The 27,150-nt window shown below is 47.2% G+C and overlaps 1 protein-coding gene across 1 annotated transcript; it reads left to right on the top strand.

Moving 5' to 3' along the window:
• The first annotated feature begins 23,331 nt into the window (after nt 1-23,331).
• On the top strand, nt 23,332-25,341 carry LOC109762214 (UDP-glycosyltransferase 91C1). Its single transcript, XM_020321028.4, has 2 exons — nt 23,332-23,918; nt 24,161-25,341. Exons 1-2 carry the CDS (start codon nt 23,373-23,375, stop codon nt 25,178-25,180), a joined length of 1,566 nt encoding a protein of 521 aa, XP_020176617.2. The 5' UTR covers nt 23,332-23,372; the 3' UTR covers nt 25,181-25,341.
• Nucleotides 25,342-27,150: the final 1,809 nt, after the last annotated feature.

Genomic DNA, 27,150 nt, shown 5'->3' with positions numbered 1-27,150 from the left:
ATGTTCTGAGATTGATGTTGCTATGACTTTGCTATGCTTAATGCTTGTCACTAGGGCCCGAGTGCCATGATTTCAGATCTGAACCTATTATGTTTTCATGAATATATGTGAGTTCTTGATCCTATCTTGCAAGTCTATAGTCGCCTACTATGTGTTATGATCCGGCAACCCCGAAGTGACAATAATCGGGACCACTCCCGGTGATGACCATAGTTTGAGGAGTTCATGTATTCACTATGTGTTAATGCTTTGGTCTGGTACTCTATTAAAAGGAGGCCTTAATATCCCTTAGTTTCCGCTAGGACCCCGCTGCCACGGGAGGGTAGGACAAAAGATGTCATGTAAGTTCTTTTCCATAAGCATGTATGACTATATTCGGAATACATGCCTACATTACATTGATGAATTGGAGCTAGTTCTGTGTCACCCTATGTTATGATTGTTACATGATGAACCGCATCCGGCATAATTCTCCATCACCGATCCAATGCCTACGAGCTTTTCACATATTGTTGTTCGCTTATTTACTTTTCCGTTGCTACTGTTACAATCACTACAAAACCCAAAAATATTACTTTGCTATCGTTACCGTTACTTCCATATTACTTTGCTACTAAATACTTTGCTGCAGATACTAAGTTATCCAGGTGTGGTTGAATTGACAACTCAACTGCTAATACTTGAGAATATTCTTTGGCTCCCCTTGTGTCGAATCAATAAATTTGGGTTGAATACTCTACCCTCGAAAACTGTTGCGATCCCCTATACTTGTGGGTTATCAAAGCCAAGCCCAACATGTTGGATGATCCAAGACAATATAACGTTTTGGATATAGGAAAACATAACCCATTAAGTTGTCTTCCTTGTCCAACTTAGCATGTCATATTTAATGAGTGCTCACAATTACAAAAGATGTCCAAGATAGTATATTTATATGTGAAATCTCTCTTCCTTCAATATTCTTTCATGAATTGTTCAAGTGACAAATTCTGCGTTTGCTAACTTTCAATAAGTTTACTACCTATACTTATTCTGTGTGAAGTCATTACTCCCCATGGCATAAGCATATGAAACATATATAAATTCAGATTTATGATATTCAATTCATTCAACCATTTACTCATAGGATATATGTGAAGCACGTGAGTAAATGACAAACTATTCCAAAAATATATAAGTGAAGAACACTGGGTAGTCAAATAATTAACTAGCCATGGGAGGATTCTTTTTCATTCAAGATTTCAGATCCATTGATTTTATTCAAACAGCAAGTAAAATTGAAAATACGCTCCAAGCAAAACACATATCATGTGACGAATAAAAATATAGCTCCGAGTAAGGTATACCGATAGTTTTGAAGACGAAAGAGGGGATGCCTTCCGGGGCATCCCCAAGCTTAGGCGCTTGAGTATTCCTTAAATATTACCTTGGGGTGCCTTGGTAATCCCCAAGCTCAGGGTCTTTCCACTCCTTATTCTCCTCATATCGATATCTCACTCAAACCTTGAAAACTTCAATCACACAAAACTTAACGGAACTTCGTGAGATAGGTTAGTATGATAAAGAGTAAACCATTCACTTTGGTACTGTCAAAGACAAGGTTCATAATTGTTCTCACACAATTCCTACTGTACCATACCATTTCTACAATTTATATTGAGAAATATAAGCCATAGAAACTAGAAAACAAGCAAACTATGCAATGAAAACAGAATCTGTCAGAAACAGAACAGTCTGTAATGATCTGAACAGAAACCATACTTCTGCTACTCCAAAAATTATGATATAAATTGGTGGACGTGAGGAATTTGTCTATTAATATTCTGCAAAAAGAATCAACTCAAAAGCACTCTTCTGTAAAAAAAATGGTAGCTAATCCCGTGAGCGCAAAGTTTCTGTTTTTTACAGCAAGATCACATTAACTCTCACCCAAGTCTTCCCAAAGGTCTTACTTGGCACTTTATTGAAACAAAAATCTATAAAACATGATTACTACAGTAGCTTAATCATGTAAACACACAAAAACAGTAAGGGTAAATATTGGGTTGTCTCCCAACAAGCGCTTTTCTTTAATGCCTTTTAGCTAGGCATGATGATTTCAATGATGCTCACATAAAAGAAAAGAATTGAAACATAAAGAGAGCATCATGAAGAATATTACTAGCACATTTGAATCTAGCCGACTTCCTATGCCTAGGGATTTTGTGAACACATAATTTATAGGAACAAGAATCAACTAGCATAGGAAGGCAAAACAAGTATAACTTCAAAACTTTAAGCACATAGAGAGGAAACTTGATATTATTGTAACTCCTACAAGCATATATTAATCCCTCATAATAACTTTCAGTAGCATCATGAATGAATTTAACAATATAACCATCACATAAAGCATTCTTTTCATGATCTACAAGCATAGAAATTTTTCTACTCTCCACATAAGCAAAATTCTTCTAATTCGGAATAGTGGGATCACTAATTCCTAGAGTTGACACTCTTCCAAACCCGCTTTAGATGATAGTATTATTCATACTCCAAAAGATATAAGTGAAGTTCATGAAGAATTCTACAATTAATATAGACTAACCAATATCCAAGCTCAAAATATATAAGTGAAGCACACGAAGCATTCTATAAAACCATACTCAAAAGATTTAAGTGAAGCACAAAGAGCATTCTATAAGGTCATACTCAAAAGATATAAGTGATGAACATGAATAATTCTATAAATTTATGAAGGGACATCTCATAATAGCATGGTTCTTAAATAAAAAGAAAAACACAAAGGACACAAATCATGTGAACAAAACAAAAACCGAGGTATACCGATAATTGTTGAAGAAGAAAGATGGGATGCCAACCGGGGCATCCCCAAGCTTAGATGCTTGAGTATCCTTGGAATATTTACTTGGGGTGCCTTGGGCATCCCAAAGCTTGAAATCTTTCCTCTCTTTATTCTTTTCACATCAGTAACTCCTCGTTCTTCGAACACTTCATCCACAAAAACTTAACAAAAACTTTGTGAGATCCGTTAGTATACTAAAGCAAATCACTACCTTTAGGTACTGTTGCAAACTCATTCCAATTTCATATTAGCACTTTATCTACTGTATTCCAACTTCACCATGGTTCATACCCCCCGATACTACCCATAGATTCATCAAAATAAGCGATCAACACATAGAAAACAAAATCTGTCAAAAACAGGACAGTCTGTAGTAATCTGGAAGTTTAGTAAACTTCTGTAACTCCAAAAAAATTCTAAGAAATATGAAAATTTAAAAAATTTGTACAGAAGTAATGTGCAAAAAGTTTCAGACCCATTTGACTTTCCAGTAAAAAATGTAAATTCACGCACTACAGCCAAAGTTTCTGTTTTTGTACTGCACATAGTAAACAAGCAATCTAATCATCCTAAAACCAAAGCTTGGCACATTATTTTTATAATACAATGGATATATACAAGGGGATAATTATTTTCAGATAAGCTTCCATGAATTTTTTTTACATTGTTTCCATGATCATGAACACAAGTGGTCAAGGTCGACCCTCACTTCTCCAATGCATAACCTTCCAATCACTTCTCTTATTGAAAAACTTTTTAGGCATGAGAGGCAAGTAAATTTTTTTGTATTTTCATTCTTAAAATATTTTTGTATGTTTCACCCACAACTAAACAGAAACAAAAAGGAAAAACAAAATCTACTTAGTGAAGAAAGCAAACAAGCACACACGAGAATATCAACCCCACACTATTGCTCCCCGGCAACGGCGCCAGAAAAGAGCTTGATAATCCCCAAGTGCAGGGAATCATCGTAGAAATTCCCAAAGGTGGAAGTGATAAGTATGGAGTGTCGAACCCACAAGGAGCTAAAGGTAAGATCAATAATCTCTCAAGTCCTATCTGCCACTGATACGACTCTACGTACACTGAACGTTTGCTTCCAACTAGAAACGAGAAATAAAACTACGTTGTGGGTATGAAGAGGATAACTTTGCATGATATCGGAGAGCTAAAACATAAAAGTAGGTGCTGTTATCATTAAGTTAGAATATATTACTAAATATTATAAATATCAAGTGTGGAATAATGATGGGTCGGTGTGCGGAATTATCCTAGGCAATTGTTAACAAGACCGGTAATCACTATTGCAATTTCATAAGAGGGAGAGGCATAAGCTAACATACTTTCTCTTCTTGGATCATATGCACTTATGATTGGAACTCTAGCAAGCATCCGCAACTACTAAAGATCATTAAGGTAAAACCCAACCATAGCATTAAAGCATCAAGTCCTCTTTATCCCATACGCAACAACCCCCTGACTCGGCTTTATGCTTCTGTCACTCAAGCAACCCACTATAAGCGAATCATAAACGTATTGCAACACCCTACAGCAGGAATCCCTCACGCTTGCGCGACACGGAGGGCACAATAGGACAGCACCAAAATAAAACATACAACTCGTACCAATCTAGATCATCAATCAACCCAAAGACAAAGGATATCTACTGGAAACATCATAGGATGGCAACACATCATTGGATCATAATATGTGGCATAAAGCACCATGTTCAAGTAGGGATTACAGCGGGGTGCGGGAGAGTGGACCACGTAAAATAGATGAGGATGGTGATGATGATGGTGATGTTTATGAAGATGATCACCGCGGCGATGATTCCCCACCCGATGGCACTCCGGCGCCACCGAGAGAGAGGAGGAGAGGTTCTCCCCCTTATGCTTCCTCCTCCATGGCCTCCCCCCTAGATGGGGAGAGGTTCTCCCTCTGGTCCTTGGCCTTCATGGCGATGATGGCCCCTCTGGGATCCTCCTCCATGGCCTCCGGTGATGATGGCCCCCTCCGGCAGGGTGCCAGAGAGGGCCTAGATTGATTTCTCATTGAGGGAGTCCTGGATTAGGGGGTCCTTGGACAGCCGGACTATATACTTTAGCCGGACGGCTATTACCTGGGACTATGATCCTCTATTTGCCGTCTTTTTTTGACAGCAACCAGAGTCTCAGGGGCTACTATCTGCATAGGGCGCACCTAGCGTGTGCGGTACCGTCAAAAAATATATATTACTTTGTGTACCTCAAAGCCTCTCAGCAGGCTCATAAAAGCTTCATGCAACCCGCTTTTGGCGGATGAAATCCTCTCAACCACCATACCCATTAGCGTACGATTCGCTTCTGAGATAGCCGCTTGCTCCAGAAGATTCATCAGTGCGTCTGGTCGCGCACCGGACAGTCCCGGACTCTTTCTGTTGCTCTCCTTAGGAGCCGAATACTCTGGACTTTGGGTGGCCGAAGGGTTACCCTCTGGCATTGGCGGATCAGGAGAATTCCTCCGTGACGACACCTCAGGGTCGTCCGCTTCACGAGGCGGGGAGGCACGGGGAGGCGTTTCGCTCTCCATCATCTCCGGAGGAAGATCCCCCGAAGACGAACTCTGTCGAGAAGGGCTACGATCCGAACTACAAGACATACGTCTCGGTCATTGTTCTCAGAAACGAAGCAGGGTATATTTACTATAAAGTACTTTTGTTTACTTACAGCTCGGTGGAGGGCTGGTCCCCTTGCGGGTACTGTGCGGTAAGGATGCCCTCCGGGGTAGGGCCCCCTGACAAAGGTTTCTTCCCTCGTTTGAAAACCATTGTTTCCAAGTCTTCAGAGGCGGCCCTCTTCCTTCCTTGGGGAGAGGGAATTTTAGATTCTTCTCCCCGGTTATCCTCTTTCGTGGAGGCACTAATTCCCCCGGTTTGGATGAATAATGAGTGAGGCTCGCTTTCGGCTTCTTTGTTCATCCCTTTATCTTCCCCTGATGGCGCTTGATAAGGCGCAAGCTCAAGCATCCTGGCTAGTACAGGATCCGATGAGCCTTCGGGAAGGGGGGCCGAACACCTGATCAACTTTGCCCTTTTTATCTAGTCCTGGTCAAAAGGCGAGTTTTCAGAATGATGTTGTAGAAAATTAAAAGACAACGTGTTCGGCCGCGGAATTAATTACTTGGGTGTCTGGACGATTGCAGTTCAGACCCGCATCCTCGGTGGTGTCCGGACACTTTATTCGTGATCCAAAGAACAGTCCATACATCTCTTCGAGCGTTGCGCCGAAGAATTGCTGAATAGTTCGCGGTCCTTCCATGTTGAACTCCCACATACGGAGAGGTTGACGTTGGCATGGCAGGACCCGACGAACTAGCATGACTTGCATTACCTTAACAAGGCTGGTATCTCCCTTGAAGAGATCTTGGATGCGGCTCTGCAACGTCGGCACATCATTAGCTGGCCCCCAGTCCAGCCCTTTGTTGACCCATGACGCCAATTGTGGCGGGGGGCCCGGACGGAAGGCGGAGGCAGCTACCCACTTAGCGCTTCAGGGAGCGGTGATGTAAAACCACTCCCGCTACCATAACTTGGATGTCTCCGGGAAGGAACCCTTTGGCCATGGAGCATCGGCGCCTTTGTTTATTATGGCGCCTCCGCACTCTGCGTGTTGCCCCTCAATCATCTTCAGCTTCACATTGAAGGTCTTGAGCCATAAGCCGAAGTGTGGGGCGATGCGGAGGAAGGCTTCACACACGACGATGAACGACGAGATGTGAAGGATGGAATCCGGAGCCAGATCATGGAAATCGAGCCCGTAGTAGAACATAAGCTCCCTGACAAAGGGATCAAGACTAAAACCTAGCCCTCGGAGGAAGTGGGAAATAAATACGACACTCTCATTGGGTTCGGGAGTGGGAATGACCTGCCCTCGAGCAGGCAGCCTGTGCGAGATTTCGGCGGTCAGATACCTGGCTTCTCTTAGCTTCTTGATGTCCTCCTCTGTCACATCCACCGACCTTGAAGGTTGGATCCGGACATGAATGAAGGTCCGAAGCGCCTAGCCTGAGCCTTGGGTGTTGGAACTTGAGGTGGGGGAAGGATTCGATTGAGTGCGAGAAGAAAAGGACAGGCCTTGGCCCCTTTATAAAGAGGGTGAATATCAAGCATCCTCCGCGTGCCCGTTTGGAACTTGCCTAAAATCGAGGAGTCATACCAGCAGGCACGATTGGGTTACCCACACCCGTATTGATGAGAATCCCATGAAAAGAGGGACACAATCTCTGCTTCGACAGGACGTGCCAATAAAACCGCCTTGCAACACGTGCAGTGGCAGGCACGGGAAAAACGGTTCGTCATGACTAAACCTCGGCAGAACGTCACGTTATGAAAAACTGTCAGCATATTAGATTTGTGGAAATATTATTCTCTCTACGGTGGTATGCGTAATTTGTTTTGCAGAGCCGGACACTATCCTCGTGTTCAAAATCTTCTATGGAGTATTCGGAGAGGGAACCCGACTTGCAATGCCGAAGACAATCTGCGCGCCGGACTCATCGTCATTGAAGCCTGGTTCAGGGGCTACTGAGGGAGTCCTGGATTAGGGGGTCCTCGGACAGCCGGACTATATACTTTAGCCGGACTGTTGGACTATGAAGATACAAGATTGAAGACTTCGTTCCGTGTCCGGATGGGACTCTCCTTGGCGTGGAAGGCAAGCTTGGCAAAACGGATATGTAGATCTCCTGCCTTGTAATCGACTCTATGTAACCCTAGCCCCCTCCGGTGTCTATATAAACCGAAGGGTTTAGTCCGTAGGACAACAACAATCATACCATAGGCTAGCTTCTATGGTTTAGCCTCTACGATCTCGTGGTAGATCAACTCTTGTAATACTCATATCATCAAGATCAATCAAGCAGGAAGTAGGGTATTACCTCCATCGAGAGGGCCTGAACCTGGGTAAACATCGTGTCCCCTGCCTCCTGTTACCATCCGCCTTAGACGCACAGTTCGGGACCCCCTACCCAAGATCCGCCGGTTTTGACACTGACATTGGTGCTTTCATTGAGAGTTCCACTGTGCCGTCACCGTAAGGCTAGATGGCTCCTTCGATCATCGGTAACGATGCGATCCAGGGTGAAGTTTTCCTCCCCGGATAGATCTTCGTATTCGGCGGCTTCGTACTGCGGGCCAACTCGCTTGGCCATCTGGAGCAGATCGAAAGCTACGCCCCTGGCCATTAGGTCAGGTTTGGAAGCTTGAACTATACTGCCGACATCCGTGGAGACTTGATCTTCGACGGATTCGAGCCCATGTCAGGTGCGCCGCACAGTCACGACAGGCACGACTTAGCTCTGCCGACGGACAGTGCTCGGGAGATCCCATCTGCAGCTACTCCGGCCCTCGATCCGGAGCAGATTACGCCGTCCGAGGACGGGTGGATGGACCCCGCCACGGAGGCCGCACACTCAGCGGCGATAGAGCCGAATACTGACTTCACCTCCTACAAGACCCGTGTTGCCGAACCGTTGGATTCATCCCCGGCCATGGGCTCCGAACCGCCTGCGTCCGTGCCTATCAAATCTGATTGGCCACCGATCATGGAGTTTTCCTCCGCGGATATCTTTCAGCACTCACCACTGGGCGACATGCTAAACTCATTGAGGTCTCTCTCCTTGTCAGGAGACTCTTGGCCGAACTATGTCCTGCTAGAATGGGAAGCGGACGGCGAAGAAATTCGTTCCCCACCCACCACCCACTTAATAGCCACTGTCGACGATTTAACCGACATGCTCGATTTCGACTCCGTAGACATCGACAGTATGGACGACGATGCAGGAGAGGAACGGGAACCACCGCCCACAGGGTGCTGGACATCCACTTCATCACACGATATATATATGGTGGATACACCCAAAGAAAACAATGACGAGGAACGGAAGGATGCAGCGAAGGATAGCTCCCTCCAGAAGCAACCAAAGAGACGCGTAGGCGCCGCTCCAAATCCCGCCTCGGCAAGAACAGCGATAACAGCGCAAGAAAAAATAACACCCTGGTCGACTCCAGAGGAAACGACGACCCACATTGACCCAGCGACAGAACAGGGTGAACCAGCGGACAGCGAACATAGTACGGAGCCGCTGTCCGATCACGGCGACGCCGAGGATAAGGCTCATCAACCTCTCTCCGGAGAGGAAAACAGTCCGGACGACGATGCACACATCATCCCGGAAAGGCACTTGGAACAAGAGAACCTCTGCAGAAGGCTTATTGCCACCGCGAGGAGTTTGAAGAAGCAGAAGCAAAGGCTTAAGGCCGCGCAGAATACGCTCAACAGTAGATGGAACAAAGTGCTTGACACTGAAGAAAAGTATGGTGGCAGTCGCCACACAAAGAGCTATCCAAAGCGCAAGTTGTTGCCTGAATTCGATGATGAGGCCTTAGAGCCCACATAGCCGGAAAATAAAACGGCCGACCGGTCGGATCGACGACCTCGTGGCCGCGATAGGGCGGCTAACGAGGCCGCACATAAGTCAGCACACGATCCAAGCGAAGACTTGCATCAAAAGGCCGGCGTGACCAGATCCATCTACGGATCTAGGAAGCACGCTACAGCGCATAATCAAAACCGAACACTACAACCGTTAGAACACCATGACACATCCAAATACAGGGGTGCCGCGCACCCCCTATGTTTCACCGATGAGGTGCTGGATCACGAATTTCCAGAGGGATTCAAACCCGTGAACATAGAGGCGTACGACGGGACGACAGACCCTGGGGTCTGGATTGAGGACTTCATCCTCCATATCCATATGGCTCGCAGAGACGATCTCCACGCCATCAAATACTTGCCCCTCAAGTTGAAAGGACCAGCTCGGCACTGGCTGAAGAGCCTCCCCGAGAATTCAATTGGAAGTTGGGAGGAGCTTGAGGATGCTTTTAGGGCTAACTTTCAAGGGACCTATGTCCGACCTCCGGATGCAGATGATTTAAGTCATATAATTCAACAGCCCGGAGAGTCAGCCCGAAAGCTTTGGAACAGATTTCTCACTAAAAAGAATCAAATCGTCGACTGCCCGGACGCCGGAGCCTTAGCAGCTTTCAAACACGGCGTCCGAGACGAATGGCTCGCCAGACACCTCGGCCAAGAAAAGCCAAGAACAATGGCAGCCCTAACAAGCCTCATGACCCGCTTTTGCGCGGGCGAAGATAGCTGGCTGGCGAAGTAGCACCAGCGACCCAGGCACATCTGAAGTCAGGGATGATAATGGAAAACCATGACGCAATAAAAGCAAGCGTCAAAACAACGAAGACAGCCCAGATAACACGGCAGTAAACGCCGGATTTAGGGGCTCTCGACCCGGTCAACGGAAAAAGCCTTTCAAAGGCAACAGAGATGGACCATCCAGCCTCAACAAGATTCTAGACAAATTATGTCAGATTCACGGCACCTCCGATAAACCTGCAAATCACACCCACGGAGAATGTTGGGTCTTCAAGTAGGCCGGTAAGCTAAACGCCGAACACAAGGGGAGGGAGACACCAAGTGAAGACGAGGATGAGCCTCGTCAGCAAAACACTGGGGGACAGAAAAAGTTCCCATCAGAGGTCAAAACAGTGAACATGATTCACGTGACGAAGAGGAGAAGCAAACATGCACTCCGAGACACACGCGCCGTAGAGCCCGTCACCCCTAAGTTCAACCCTTGGTCGGCCTGCCCGATCACTTTTGATCGCAGGGATCACCTGACAAGTATCCGACACGGAGGATTGGCTGCCTTGGTGCTAGACCCAATTATCGACGGATACCATCTCACCCAAGTCCTCATGGACGGCGGCAGTAGTCTTAATCTGATATATTAGGACACAGTCCGCAAAATGGGGATAGACCCGACAAGAATCAGCCAAAGCAATACTACCTTTGAAGGAGTAATACCAGGCCCAGAGGCCCGCTGTATGGGCTCTCTAGTACTAGAGGTTGTATTCAGTTCTCCCGACAACTTCCGAAGTGAAAAGTTAACCTTCGACATCGCTCCATTCCGAAGCGGCTATCAAGCACTACTCGGAAGAACAGCTTTCGCTCATTTTAATGCAGTACCGCATTACGCTTCTCTTAAGCTTAAGATGCCCAGTCCACGTGGCATCATCACAGTTAGCGGAAATGCTGAGCGTTCCTTACACGCGGAAGAACGTGTGGCGGCTTTAGCAGCCGAACACTAAACGGCCTCTCCAACCAAAATAAATGATCGGTTGTCAAGACCGCGGACACGGCTAGATGAGTCCGGCGCATCACTACCTGTAACAGCTTAGATAAACCTGAGATTGGTTCGATGGATATACCCCCATAGGCGGTACCAGGGGCTTCCCGCATGTAAAAAGGACTACAGTTCGGCTCGACCTTACTTATCTTGAATTTTAATGGTTTATTTAGAATAACCAATTTTTCGCACGACAACTTTCACCTAAGTTCCTCTCTTTACAGATGATAATCGTGCTACACCCTTCTAGGATACGGCACAACGGAGACACAGGCGCAGACGTGCAGCAGGGCCCCGCTCAAAGGTTTCTTTTTAGATTAAGACCCTGTGTAAACCTTTTTTATTGTCTCTTGTTGCTTCACATCCTCCGAATACTCAGTATAACCGAGAGGGATGCTGACGTTATTGGCATTTCGCCACGTCAGAATAATGCACGTACCTGGACACTCGGGGTTCATTATCAAGGGCGTTACTCAGCCCGGTATATGTTGTAAAGACCGAATACCTTAGGGAGTGTTCGGCGTCGCGAGTTTGGCCTTATATGCATCAGCTCTGAATCATGTTGGGTTCGCCCGGCTCCCGCGTTTTGCTACCTTACGTTCCGCTCTATCGGCTAAGGTGGCACCGGGAGAACTACTGCGATTGTGCCCTGGTTCATCCAGATGAGCACCTCAGTAGAGAAAGCCAAAAACTGACTGTCATGATAAAGCGCGAGACTGGTCAACCACTCGATGACTTAGCGGAATCTTCGGGATTCCTCCACATTAATGAAGGGCCGGTTTTCCCGGTCATGTACGTACGCGCCCCGTACTCGGACGAGCGCGGAAGTACCAGGGGCTATATAGTAGCCCCACTGTCAAACTCCTATGGTTAAGTGAAAGTGTTAAAGCAATATAGTCCGATTGCCTCGTTCGCCGCGCTACCACCTCCTTAATGGACCAAGACGTTGGATCAAGTGTGAAGACACGCTTTTGCGAACACCCCCGCATTATATGCGTGGGGGCTGAAGCCGACGACTGCAAACTTTCATGATATATATATATACATAAACGACCGCACAGGAGGCATAATAATACTTTCAGGCAAAAGTATAAACACAGCCTTTATAATTCAAACAACATTGTTCTTACAATCGGGATACATGTCACTAGAACATGATACTCTTCGAGCACTGAGCCTCTATTAAACGAGCGCCTTCTAAGACTTCTTCAAAATAGTGCTCGGCTGATACCCGGCCTACGACCGAACTCTGGGTTGCAATAGTGGTGGCCTCCATCTCTGCCCAGTATGTCTTGACAAGGGCAAGTGCCATCCGCGCACCCTCTATGCACGCCGACCTCTTCACTGCGTCGATATGCGGCACAGCACCAAGGAATCGTTGCACTAAGCCAAAATAACTATTCGGCCTTGGTCCTTCCGGCCAAAGATGATCCACAACAGACCTCATGGCAAGCCCGGACAACCTATGGAGCTCGGTCCACTCAGCCATTTGCTCATTTAACAGCAGCGGACGCGCCGGAGCATTGAACTGCAACCAGAACAACTTTTCCACTTGTGATCTTTTTTATCTTCGAAAAACTTGGTCGCATCAGCAGCACTTGCTGCCAAATCCAGGTACGCGTCCGTAGAACTCCATAATTGATCCAGAAGGGCATACTTAGGATCTCCGAACTTCGTCCGCAACAAAAAGGGCTTCCCAGCCGCGATATCTCCGGCTTGACGTAGCTCCTCCTTCGCCGCTCTGATTTTAGAGCGGGCTTCCTTGGCTGCTACCGTGGCTTTCCCCAGGTCCGCCGTCATCGTTTGGCTTTTCTTTTCAAGAAGCTCATAACGGTCGGCGGCATCTTTCAGCTCAACAGCCATCTTGGCTATTTTCTCTTTGCTCTGGCAATGTGCAGCCTGTTCGGCTCTTAGCTCTTCGACCGCCTTTAGGGCGGCCACATCACTCTTCCTGCCTTGTTCCTTGGCTCGGGCAAGTTCTACCCGATGGGTCTCCATGGTGACAGCTCCATCTACAGTCACAGCATATTACAGATACTAGCATCATGCTCCTCTTAATATGTGTTGATCATAGGAGAATACATACCCTGTACCTCCTCAAGCCGCTTGTTTACAAGCACGATGTCGGCATCGGCCGCATCAAGTTGCCGCTTCAGTTCGGCAAACTCACCAGTCCGGCTAGCCACCGGACCCTCAGCCGCCTGCACGTGAAAGCAGCACTGTTATTACCTGGCACTATGATCCTCTATTTGCCGTCTTTTTTGACAGCAACCAGAGTCTCAGGGGCTACTATCTGCATAGGGCGCACCTAGCGTGTGCGGTACCGTCAAAAAATATATATTACTTTGCATACCTCAAAGCCTCTCAGCAGGCTCATAAAAGCTTCATGCAACCCTCTTTCGGCGGAAGAAATCCTCTCAACCACCGTACCCATTAGCGTACGATTCGCTTCTGAGATAGCCGCTTGCTCCAGAAGATTCATCAGTGCGTCTGGTCGCGTACCGGACAGTCCCGGACTCTTTCTGTTGCTCTCCTTAGGAGCCGAATACTCTGGACTTCGGGTGGCCGAAGGGTTACCCTCTGGCCTTGGCGGATGAGGAGAAATCCTCCGTGACGACACCTCAGGGTCGTCCGCTTCACGAGGCGGGGAGGCACGGGGAGGCGTTTCGCTCTCCATCATCTCCGGAGGAAGATCCCCCGAAGACGAACTCTGTCGAGAAGGGCTACGATCCGAACTACAAGACATACGTCTCGGTCATTGTTCTCAGAAACGAAGCAGGGTATATTTACTATAAAGTACTTTTGTTTACTTACAGCTCGGTGGAGGGCTGGTCCCCTTGCGGGTACTGTGCGGTAAGGATGCCCTCCGGGGTAGGGCCCCCTGACAAAGGTTTCTTCCCTCGTTTGAAAACCATTGTTTCCAAGTCTTCAGAGGCGGCCCTCTTCCTTCCTTGGGGAGAGGGAATTTTAGATTCTTCTCCCCGGTTATCCTCTTTCGTGGAGGCACTAATTCCCCCGGTATGGATGGATAATGAGTGAGGCTCGCTTTCGGCTTCTTTGTTCCTCCCTTTATCTTCCCCTGATGGCGCTTGATAAGGCGCAAGCTCAAGCATCCTGGCTAGTACAGGATCCGGTGAGCCTTCGGGAAGGGGGGCCGAACACTTGATCATCTTTGCCCTTTTTATCCAGTCCTGGTCCAAAGGCGACTTTTCAGAATGATGTTGTAGAAAATTAAAAGACAACGTGTTCGGCCGCGGAATTACTTACTTGGGTGTCTGGACGATTGCAGTTCAGACCCGCATCCTCGGTGGTGTCCGAACACTTTATTCGTGATCCGAAGAACAATCCATACATCTCTTCGAGCGTCGCGCCGAAGAATTGCTGAATAGTTCGCGGTCCTTCCGGGTTGAACTCCCACATACGGAGAGGTCGACGTTGGCATGGCAGGACCCGACGAACTAGCATGACTTGCATTACCTTAACAAGGCTGATATCTCCCTTTAAGAGATCTTGGATGCGGCTCTGCAACGTCGGCACATCATTAGCTGGCCCCCAGTCCAGCCCTTTGTTGACCCATGACGCCAATTGTGGCGGGGTGCCCGGACGGAAGGCGGAGGCAGATATCCACTTAGCGCTTCGGGGAGCGGTGATGTAAAACCACTCCCGCTGCCATAACTTGGATGTCTCCGGGAAGGAACCCTTTGGCCATGGAGCATCATCGCCTTTGTTTATTATGGCGGCTCCGCACTCTGCGTGTCGCCCCTCAATCATCTTCGGCTTCACATTGAAGGTCTTGAGCCATAAGCCGAAGTGTGGGGCGATGCGGAGGAAGGCTTCACACACGACGATGACGACGAGATGTGAAGGATGGAATCCGGAGCCAGATCATGGAAATCGAGCTCGTAGTAGAACATAAGCCCCCTGACAAAGGGATCAAGACTAAAACCTAGCCCTCGGAGGAAGTGGGAAATAAATACGACACTCTCGTTGGGTTCAGGAGTGGGAATGACCTGCCCTCGAGCAGGCAGCCTGTGCGAGATTTCGGCGGTCAGATACCTGGCTTCTCTTAGCTTCTTGATGTCCTCCTCTGTGACAGCGGAGGGCATCCACCGACCTTGAAGGTTGGATCCGGACATGACTGAAGGTCCGAAGCGCCTAGCCTGAGCCTTGGGTGTTGGAACTCGAGGTGGGGGGAGGATTCGATTGAGTGCGATCAAGCGTGAATATCAAGCGTCCTCCGCGTGCCCGTTTGGAACTTGCCTAAAATCGAGGAGTCATACCAGCAGGCACGATTGGGTTACCCACACCCGTATTGATGAGAATCCCGTGAAAAGAGGGACACGATCTCTGCTTCGACAGGACGTGCCAATAAAACCGCCTCGCAACACGTGCAGTGGCAGGCACGGGAAAAACGGTTCGTCATGACCAAACCTCGGCAGAACGTCACGTTATGAAAAGATGTCAGCAGTAGATTTGTGGAAATATTATTCTCTCTACGGTGGTATGCGGAATTTGTTTTGCAGAGCCGGACACTATCCTCGTGTTCAAAATCTTCTATGGAGTATTCGGAGAGGGAACCCGCCTTGCAATGCCGAAGACAATCTGCGCACCGGACTCATCGTCATTGAAGCCTGGTTCAGGGGCTACTGAGGGAGTCCTGGATTAGGGGGTCCTCGGACAGCCGGACTATATACTTTAGCCGGACTGTTGGACTATGAAGATACAAGATTGAAGACTTCGTCCCGTGTCCGGATGGGACTCTCCTTGGCGTGGAAGGCAAGCTTGGCAAAACGGATATGTAGATCTCCTCCCTTGTAACCGACTCTGTGTAACCCTAGCCCCCTCCGGTGTCTATATAAACCGGAGGGTTTAGTCCGTAGGACAACAACAATCATACCATAGGCTAGCTTCTAGGGTTTAGCCTCTACGATCTCGTGGTAGGTCAACTCTTGTAATACTCATATCATCAAGATCAATCAAGCAGGAAGTAGGGTATTACCTCCATCGAGAGGGCCCGAACCTGGGTAAACATCGTGTCCCCTGCCTCCTGTTACCATCCGCCTTAGACGCACAGTTCGGGACCCCCTACCCGAGATACGCCGGTTTTGACACCGACACTCATGGCTACAGAGGCTTGCAGCGGCGGAACTTCCGATCTGTATTTATAGGAATTTTTGATGTAGGTCTCACGTCAGGGGGGTCTCCGAGTCGTCCACGAGATAGGGGCCCACGCCCAGGGGGTGGGCACGCCCCCACCCTCGTGGACAGCCCGGGACTCTTCTGGCCCAACTCTTTTACCCCGGGGACTTCTTTTGGTCCATAAAAAATCATCAAAAATTGGCACGTCAATTGGACTCGTTTGGTATTCCTTTTCTGCGATACTCAAAAACAAGGAAAAAACAGAAACTGGCACTGGGCTCTAGGTTAATAGGTTAGTCCCAAAACTCATATAAAATATCATATAAATGCATATAAAACATCTAAGATGGATAATATAATAGCATGAATACTTTATAAATTATAGATACGTTGGAGACGTATCAGTCACTCAAAACATAGTAATAAGGACTACTGCATAGGCCACTAGCAAAGAAAGCTCAAAGAACTTCCTTGATAGCATGGCATCATGCGCGCATGAGGATTGAGTTTCCAGCTAATTGCCTTTTCGACTTGCCACCATCAGCTCGCCCTTGCCACAACGGCGGCCAAGAGCCCCCAAAAAGGCGAACAACGGGTCAACAACTAGGTAAGCTAGGCACCATCATTTGGAAAACATTAGAGACAAGGATTACCGGGTTTTGTAACTCACAATTTATGAGCTTGACGCCTTAATTCAAAAAAATATGTTCCTTGTCCAATTCATTTTGATGCGTGAGAGGTTCTCGAACACCAGGCATGGTAGGAGCGGTACATCGATGAGTTGGTGGAGCACCCGAGGCTCTACAAAGATGCATGGTACTCCGTATAACCGTGTCGGTGCAATAGTGTGTGGCGAAATTAATTGAACGATGTTTCTTTCTCGTGCATGAATCGATTAACGCAAGTTCAGAAACTGATGTTTGAGTAAGAAATTTTATCCCTGCTCACGTGTGGAGCTGTGTCTCCAACAGTTCTTGTAGGATTCGGTTGGTTTTGGTTCGGTGGATCCGTTCGGATTCAACATGCTTTCATGGTCTTCGGAGTTTCTACAGTCTCTTATCGGCGTTTCTATCTGGGGCAGCAATTTGCTTCACAGATCTCGACCGTTGGCGTCTTCTGGTCCACGTCGATGACTTCCCTACCATTGCTTCTACAGACTCCTGGGTTTTAAAAGTTTGATCTGCTGAAGCGGAATCCCAAAGGCGTTATCAAGCTATACTCAGAGCACCGCCGGTGGATGCAGGAGAAAAAGACTTCATCACTTTTGCAGTGTTTGTAAGACATGTGATACTTAATATATGGCCATACACCTTTTCGACAGAAAAAGGTTCTTTCCCTCAAGATTGCTACCATGTTGTCTCAAAGTTTTGTGTTGGGGATGGCTTTGGCTCCATAATATAATTATCCCAAAATAAATAAAGTACTAGCGAGGCACCCTGCATTCCTATTCTTCAACACAATCTGGCACTGGCAGCATGCCAAACAAATACTATAGTCTCTAGCAATGTGCACCAATAAGATCCAGATATATGCCTACCATAAAGAAAACCGCATATGAGAAAATATGAAAAGAGACGAGCAGGTCATGTAAATCCAAGATATTTTACATGACATGCAGAAAATCAGCCCGTCTGGGACGACAAATTCATTGTGCCCATGAAGGATGAACTTAGAGAAAGCATAGAGAAATGTGCGTTCATGATTTTTGAGTGAAAGATCTTATGTAATAAATAAGAAAAATCAATGGAATCTGTTTTGAGAGAAAGCAAAAATCAAATTCGTTGTACCCATGTAGGATGAACTTAGAGAAAGCAGAGAGAAATGTGTGTTCATGATTTTTGAGTGAAAGATCTTATCTATACCTACTAATAAAGCAAGGTGCGTTTCAACGATTTTTTCATCCGTTCACCGACGAAAAGATATTTTTTATCCGAGGTGGTACTAAATTTTTGTGCAAAAGAAAAATGGATTGTCCAGGATTTCGTACCTGGGCCGTGCGCTGAGGCCCAGCCAAGCCAGACCGTTATTTTCCAGCTCATACAGCTCGCAGAATCCTATTTGCTGCACGGAGCGTCAAATACCAAAAGCTTCGAACAGGACGCCCGGTACTGGGCCGGCCCAGTTTCGTTTTATCCTGTGTTTTTTTTCTGCTCATTTCTCCTTTTCTTTCCTATTTCTTTTTACTTTTTTCCCATTCCAAGTTTAATTTCATTTTTCCTTTTTTGTAAACTTGAAATATTCAAAATATCTCAAAATTCATTTTTTTTTTAATTTTCGGTAATTGTTCCAAATTCTAAAATATTTCTATTTTCAAAAATTTTGAAGGACTTTATTTTTTTTCTTACTTTTTGATTGTCCAGGATTTCGTACCTGGGCCGTGCGCTGAGGCCCAGCCAAGCCAGACCGTTATTTTCCAGCTCATACAGCTCGCAGAACCCTATTTGCTGCACGGAGCGTCAAATACCCAAAGCTTCGCACAGGACGCCCTGTACTGGCCCGGCCCAGTTTCGGTTTATCCTGTGTTTTTTTCCTGCTCATTTCTCTTTTTCTTTCCTATTTCTTTTTACTTTTTTGCATTTCCAAGTTTAATTTCATTTTTCCTTTTTAGTAAATTTGAAATTTTCAAAATATCTCAAATTCACTTTTTTTAAGTTTTCGGTAAATGTTCCAAATTCTAAAAATATTTCTATTTTCAAAAAGTTAAGGACTTTATTTTTTTCTTAATTTTTTTCGAATAAACAAATGTTCCCAATTTTCAAAAAATGTTTTTATTTTCCACAATTATTCGTTATTTCCATTTGAAAAAATGTTTTTTCTTACTTTTTGCATTTGAAAAAATGTTTCAAATTTGAAAATGTTGTTGTTTTACTGAAATTGTTATGAAACTAAAATACTTTTATTAATTAAAAAACATTTCCAAATTTGTTCTGAATGTTCAAACATTTTAAAAAATAGTTCGCTAATTCAGAAAATGTTTAAGTTATTATAAAAGGTTCATGTTTTCAGAAAATGTTTGTGAATTTCAAAAAATATTCCAATTTAAAGTTGTGTTCACATTTTTCCGAAATATTCAGAATTTTCAAAAAGCTATTTGGAATTTGGAAAATTGTTCATGTTTCGGAGAATATACGCAAATTCATTCTTATTTTTTATGATAAGTTCGAAAAATTTCAAAAAATGTTTCAAAACTGACGCTGCATTAAATTTTAAAATATTCACGCTGGTCATTGGTTATTAGGATGTGTTTCTTCGACTAGCTAGCAGCACATCGTCGGGTCTTTCATTTGTGTGTTGTAATTAGTAATGCATCCAGTTACACCGTGATAGGAGACGCCAACAAACCCCACCATTATGAAGATCTCGTACGCCAAACATGACCCACGAGAAATCGCAGCTCCTATCTCCGTCGGCCACCGCTGCGGAGACTATTTTCGGAGGACTCGTCATTTCTCTCCCGTTGCTTCTCGTAATAAATATCTCTTCCGTTGCAACGCACGGGCAAGTGTGCTAGTGTAAGAAATAAGAAAAATCAATGGAATCTGTTTTGGAATTATGATAAAGCAAAGCAATTGTAATGATCACTATAGCCTTGCACTCTGAATTATGATCATTCTCATCTCGCTACATGGACAGCACAGTGTACTGTTACGTCCGCTCACAGACCAAAAAATTGCAACCAATTAAGAACAAACGAGAGGCCAATGAGCAGCTAATTAAACGGGGAGCCCTCACATCCAAAGAGTGAGGAGAGAGGGACTTTGCACGCTCTAAGGAAGGAAGGAAGCGTAGGAAGGAATTAATTTGTGTGCACCCGATGAGTGGGCTAACTAAACTCGATTCATGGGGATTAATAATCTTATTATACGAAGAGAAAACAAGTGATACTTTCAACCTAGGAAAAAAAAGAATCGTGTAGGTTGTGATAATCTTATATGAAGGATTAATATTAATAATATGAAGGAATGGTTAATAATTTTTCCTAAAATTTGTATTGTGGATAAGAATTTAACATGCAGATTCTATATTTGACTCCCTAATTTTCTTTTGGTTGAAACGATGTTCCACATTTTGTTTTGATATTGTTAACATATGTTTATTTAGGTACAAAATAATTTAATGGCAATTGACTAACAATTGCTAGATTCCTTTCAGAGGGTTGATGAAATGTCTGAACCTAAACTTTTTCATAAACTTACCTTTCATAGGCGACCGGTGCACACTCCTTTGTTAGGGGTGACTGGTGCGCACTGAACTGACGGCGTGGGAGTGTGTCTTTGGTGTGTATGGAGAGTATATGTGGGCTGTGTATGTTTTTTTATTCTTGTTGATCGCCGGTCAATGTGTGAACGTGTGGATGAGAACTTGTGGTTGCATACAACATATGTATAGATTTTGGGCATGTACATCTACCTAAATGATAACGCCCACACGTGTGGCACAATTTAACATGGCCCAAATGCAGTCGATGCCGTTCGATTCATTTGCATGAATATTGAAGCAGTTGTCATCTGGGTCAAGAGCCACGTAAGCACCCGGCTTCGTGTGTGCGTTATGTTGGGAAACGTAGTAATTTCAAAATTTTCCTACGCACACGCAAGATCATGGTGATGCATAGCAACGAGAGGGGAGAGTGTCGTCCACGTACCCTCGTAGACCGTAAGCGGAAGCGTTATGAGAACGCGGTTGATGTAGTGGTACGTCTTCACGATCCGACCAATCCAAGTACCGAACGCACGGCACCTCCGAGTTCAGCACACGTTCAGCTCGGTGATGTCCCACGAACTCACGATCCAGCAGAGCTTCGCGGGAGAGTTCCGTCAGCACGACGGCGTGATGACAGTGATGATGATGCTACCGCAGGGCTTCACCTAAGCACCGCTACGATATGACCGAGGTGGATTATGGTGGAGAGGGGCACCGCACACGGCTAAAAGATCAACTGATTAACTTGTGTGTCTATGGGGTGCCCCCTCCCCCGTATATACGGAGTGGAGGAGGGGGAGGGGCCGGCCCTCCTAGGCCCGCCCCAAGGGGAGTCCTACTCCCACCGGGAGTAGGACTCCAACCCTTCCAAGAGTAGGAGTAGGAGAGAGGGAAGGAGGAGAGAGGGGGAAGGAAAGGGGGGCGCCGCCCCCCTCCTTGTCCAATTCGGACTAGAGGGGGAGGGGGCGCACGGCCTGCCCTGGCCGCCCCTCCTCTTCTCCACTAAGGCCCAATAGGCCCATTACACTCCCCGGGGGGTTCCGGTAGCCCCCCGGTACTCCGGTATTTGCCCGAACTTGCGCGAAACCCTTCCGAAGTCCAAACATAGTCATCCAATATATCGATCTTTATGTCTCGACCATTTCGAGACTCCTCGTCATGTCCGTGATCATATCCGGGACTCCGAACTACCTTCGGTACATCAAAACACATAAACTCATATTACCGATCGTCACCGAACGTTAAGCGTGTGGACCCTACGGGTTCGAGAACTATGTAGACATGACCGAGACTCGTCTCCGGTCAATAACCAATAGCGGAACCTGGATGCTCATATTGGCTCCTACATATTCTACGAAGATCTTTATCGGTCAAACCGCATAACAACATACGTTGTTCCCTTTGTCATCGGTATGTTACTTGCCCGAGATTCGATCATCAGTATCTCAATACCTAGTTCAATCTCGTTACCGGCAAGTCTTTTTACTCGTTCCGTAATACATCATCCCACAACTAACTCATTAGTTGCATTGCTTGTAAAGCTTATAGTGATGTGCATTACCGAGAGGGCCCAGAGATACCTCTCCGACAATCGGAGTGACAAATCCTAATCTCGATCTATGCCAACTCAACAAGTACCATCGGAGACACCTATAGAGCAACTTTATAATCATCCAGTTACGTTGTGACGTTTGGTAGCACACAAAGTGTTCCTCTGGTATTCGGGAGTTGCATAATCTCATAGTCATAGGAACATGTATAAGTCATGAAGAAAGCAATAGCCATATACTAAACGATCGAATGCTAAGCTAACGGAATGGGTCAAGTCAATCACATCATTCTCTAATGATGTGATCCCGTTAATCAAATGACAACTCATGTCTATGGCTAGAAAACTTAACCATCTTTGATTCAACGAGCTAGTCAAGTAGAGGCATACTAGTGACACTTTGTTTGTTTATGTATTCACACATGTACTAAGTTTCCGGTTAATACAATTCTAGCATGAATAATAAACATTTATCATGATATAAGGAAATATAAATAACAACTTTATTATTGCCTCTAGGGCATATTTCCTTCACGTTATCATTTAGTGCCACACGTGTGGGCACTCCTCGCCCGAACAGACAGATGACGCTCGCCCGAACGTGTGGGCGAAGCTGCCCTTCGCCCACACGACGATCACACGGTGATAGATGTCAACTACATGTGTGCATATGTGGCAACTAGTTAATCACATACGGCAACTATGGTTGAACATACATGGCAACTATGGCTTAATCACACGTGGCAACTCCAATTAGTTACACAATGTGCATATATGGCAACTAGTTAATCATACACGACAACTATGATTGATCATACATGGCAACTATGGTTTGACCACGTGGCAACTCCAATTAGTTACACATGGCAATTATATTTAATGATACATGGCAGACATAGCAATTGTAGCTAATTACACATGGCAACTAAAGTTGATTACACATGCGTTCACGCTCACGGGGTGGGGGTGAGCAGTTGAAACACAGGTCGTGTGGGCCATCGTAGCTGCGCCCAAACGTGTGGGTAGTATTAATGTTCGTCTACACACGGTCGTGTGGGCTGTCTCCTGGGTACTACCGGACGAGATGTATGATCGAGTGTCCATTACACCACACATGTGGCAGTTATCGGCGTCTTACATCTATGACTGTTGCATGGTGTGCCAATGCTGATGGACAGCTATAAAAGGTAACACAGGGAAATACCAACGACACAGTGAGTACAAACCAAATGGTAGCCCCCTCTAGAGAGCCACGCTTAAACCATGAAGAGACTATTGTGACTTTGATCGGTGGTCCCGATTCGGCTACGTTATCACTATCCCAATCAAATATTCGGCCAGGCCATTATCCCAACTTTCAAGTGGTCGTTAGCGGTGGTAGCACATCACGTGATGCTTGCATCCGTACCGATATATCTTCATATACGATCACCATTCTCATGCTGCTCCACCAGACCAGAATCCAACACCTTGATTAATTTGGTTTTTCTCCGGCCTCCATTGCCGATGGGCTCAGCTCACGTCCATATGGAGGAAGCCGGCGGGCAGCTGGAGGTGGTTATGTTCCCGTGGCTGGCGTTCGGGCACATGCTCCCGTTCCTCGACCTCTCCAGGCGCCTCGCCGCCCGCGGCCACGACGTCGCCTTCGTCTCCACGCCGCGGAACATCGCCAGGCTCCCGTCCGTGCCGCCGCACCTGTCAGGCCGCCTCCGGTTCGTGCCGCTGCCAATGCCGCGCGTCGACGGGCTGCCGGAGGGCGCCGAGTCCACCGCCGACGTGCCGCCCGGGGAGGACGGGCTCCTTAAGATGGCCATGGACGGGCTCTCAGCCCCTCTCGCCGCATTCCTCGCGGACGCCGTCGCCGCTGGCAGGAGGCCCGACTGGATCGTCCATGACTTCTGCCACCACTGGGTCCCGCCCATCGCCGACGAGCACAAGGTGTAGTTTTCTGCTACCTTTCCTCCCCAACCGACATGCATGAATCTACTTTGTGTTTCTGTTTCTCAAAGTTTCTCTTTTGTGTTTTTGTTTTTGTTGGGAGTGCCTAGTCATTTTTTTTCCTCAAAAAAAAGTCGACACTACTGAGTTTTGAGTATTTTACGCAAAGAAAATCTCATATTTGTGTGTGAATTAATCGATTGATTTCCCGTGTTCTTCCGGTGTACCGACGACAAGTGCAGGTACCCTGTGCAGTATTCGAGATCGTCCTCGCCGGCCTGGTCGCCTTTATGGGATCACGGGGGGCACACACGGCGCATCCCCGCACGACGTTGGAGGACTTCACCGTTGCGCCCGGGTGGTATCCCTTCCCTTCCACCGTGGCATACCGTCGGCACGAGGCCGGGTGGCTCGCCGGCACTTTCCGGCCCAACGCGTCCGGCGTTCCCGACATACATCGATTCTGGCAGATGAACGAGCGTTGTCGCCTCGCCATCTACCGCAGTTGCGACGAGGTCGAGCCCGGGATGCTCGCCCTCCTCACCGACCTCTTCCAGAAGCCTTCCATCCCCGCCGGGGTCCTGCTGCCGCCTCCCGACCTCGGCGGCGATGACGGCGGTGTCCGCCCCGATGTCATGCGATGGCTCGATGACCAGCCCGCAAAGTCAGTCATCTACGTAGCGCTCGGGAGTGAGGCGCCAGTGACGCTAAAGAACCTGCACGAGCTCGCGCTCGGGCTTGAGCTCGCCGGCGTGCGCTTCCTGTGGGCTCTCCGGACGCCCGGAGGCATGTCCGACTCCGGCACCGGTGCGGACGACCGCGGCGTGCTGCCCGATGGGTTCGAGGAGAGGACGCGTGGGCGTGGCATGGTCGAGACTGGGTGGGTGCCGCAGGTGAGGGCGCTCGCGCACGGCGCGGTAGCCGCGTTCCTGACGCACTGCGGGTGGGGCTCCACCGTGGAGAGCTTCGCGTTCGGCCACCCGCTGGTGATGCTCCCGTTCGTCGTCGACCAGCCGCTCGTCGCGCGGACCATGGCGGAGAAGGGGGTCGGCGTGGAGGTGGCGAGGGACGAGGCCGACGGCTCGTTCGACAGGGACGGCGTTGCCGCGGCGGTGCGGCTCGTCATGGTGGACGGCGAGGGGAAGGTGCTCGCGAGCAACGCCAAGAAGCTGCAGGAGGTTCTCGCCGATCAGGAGCGGCAGGAACGGTACATCGACGACGTTGTCAAGCACCTGAGACGTTACCACATTTGTGTGTTGTGAAATTATCGAACACGATTACTTGTGGTGCATCAGTGGATACATGTTGACAACCGGATGAGTCTGTAGTGTAATCCATACCACAAGTCGGGGTTATTGAATAAAAATTGTGGCATGGATGACCGGGCGCACTTTCAGTGCACACGACGGCATTGGCGTACTTTATCCACGCCGTGCACTGCATGCATCTTGATGGGACTAAAGAGCGACAGCGTGTAATAAGGAGCAATATGTGGAACATATACTACGCGCTTGCGGTAGCTCTTTAGTGGCGTTACGGTCCAGTATCTCAGGTCATACGCCCCTGAAGCCTCAAGCACCTGCTCCGGATTTCTCAGATCGAGGTCGAACTCAGTACACGTCCGTTTGCGTGACACAAGTTGTATGGCACAACTCGTTACGCCCGAGCAAGTGGGGTGCATGAAGTTCGGGATAGGGCCCCGCATATCACTGTGCTTAGATCGCGTCAGCGATTCGACCGCATTACATGCGCGTGCTGGGCCGTGTACTTGCCTAGTTTTCGACTAGGTCCATGCATGCATGGTTAACCAAGGCCCTCCATTCCGTCTGAGAGGCGTGCTTGGGCACAAGTTGGGCCCCGCAACGGAAGTGACAGCTCGAGGTGGGTGTGCGCTTGCTATCTGTCGTCTTGATTAGCAGAAATATCGTGCCGACGATCTAACAGAGGGCCAGCTCACGGAATCAAGTCTTGCATGCAGCCACTGTATGTGCAATAATAAGTATGAACTGGATCTGGTCTAGCTTGTTTCTTGGCCAGTATTGTGAAGTTCAAAAAAATTCAAACATTCAAGCAAAAAGTGTGTGGTGCGGGAGGAAACTATAGTGCTACATAAATAGACAGTGAGAGAGTGCAAATTTGTATTCTCACCACCATCCATAGAACACATCCATCCCACCAGTTGCTGGGCTAAGCTGTGGGGCGATGGGGTCAGCTGCAATGCTGCGTCAGGTGAGAAAAATATTCTATCGATCTATCTACAATGAGTTTTTCTTCTGCTCATCATCTGCTACAAGTTCCACTGATTTGAACTGCTTCTTCTCCAATCAGCCGGTGAGGTACTTCAAAATGAAGGCCACTGATTCTACTGATGTTGGATTTTGCTCGTCCATATCATCGGCTTCTATAAATGGCCCTAACCAGGTTGGTTGGCGGAACCCGTAATTTTCAAAATTAATTGCTAGAGCCAATCAAGTTTGTTTACATTTTTTGGGCGAAACCTAACTCCAGATTGATTTTGGCAGTGCTATATTGAGGTAGTGGGCAGTGTGGAAGTGAAATCTTTGGTCTCTGGTGATGATGGCTTGGCAGAGAAGGTAAGGGCCAGTTCTTTTGTTAGCTTTTTTGAGCTTCCAGAATAAGCTGCCCCCTACCCAGCTTATTCTAGAAGCCCAACCAAAATTTTATTTTTAGAAGCCTACTAGTCAAGTCTTAACTACTAGGTTTCTCAAAAAATAAATTTGGTTGGGCTTCTAGAATAAGCTGGGTAGGGGGCAGCTTTTTGCAGCTTATTCTAGAAGCCATAAAAAGAACTGGCCCTAGCTGGAATATGCAAATTACAAAATGTATAATTATATGATTACTTTAAATTCTTCTATTCTGACCACCACACATTTTGCCAAACCGAACAAAAAGGAGCCTGTCAAAGAAAAGGCTGCGGCCGGGTACGCCTATGGCCGCGGAGCTAGAGACGTGGTCGAGGGATTCGGAGACTTTCGCCTTGTTCGGAATCCCTCCTCTCCGCTCTGACTCCGCGGAGTTGTGGAGCTCACTTTTAGTCGCTCCATGAAAATGAGCTAGAGCCCGGTCCACTCCGGAGCGGAGAGGAGCCGAACGCGGCCTTTGACCCAATCCTGAGAAGCAGGAGGGGGGTTGGGGGCCGTGAAGATTGAAGCAACTCTGCATTTAAAGATGCTTCCAAGGATGGATTGCGTCCAGACGGGGGTTATGCGTG

The sequence above is a fragment of the Aegilops tauschii genome, chromosome 5, assembly GCF_002575655.3.
Source record: "Aegilops tauschii subsp. strangulata cultivar AL8/78 chromosome 5, Aet v6.0, whole genome shotgun sequence".
NCBI lineage: Eukaryota > Viridiplantae > Streptophyta > Magnoliopsida > Poales > Poaceae > Aegilops > Aegilops tauschii.
Note: the sequence above shows the minus strand (reverse complement) of the source record. Positions and strands in the feature narration are given on the sequence as shown.

Coding starts and splice junctions, on each gene's coding strand:
- LOC109762214 (XM_020321028.4), top strand. CDS start 23,373: ATGCTTGCATCCGTACCGATATATCTTCATATACGATCACCATTCTCA. Junction 23,919..24,160: donor CCATCGCCGACGAGCACAAG/GTGTAGTTTTCT, acceptor CGACAAGTGCAG/GTACCCTGTGCAGTATTCGA.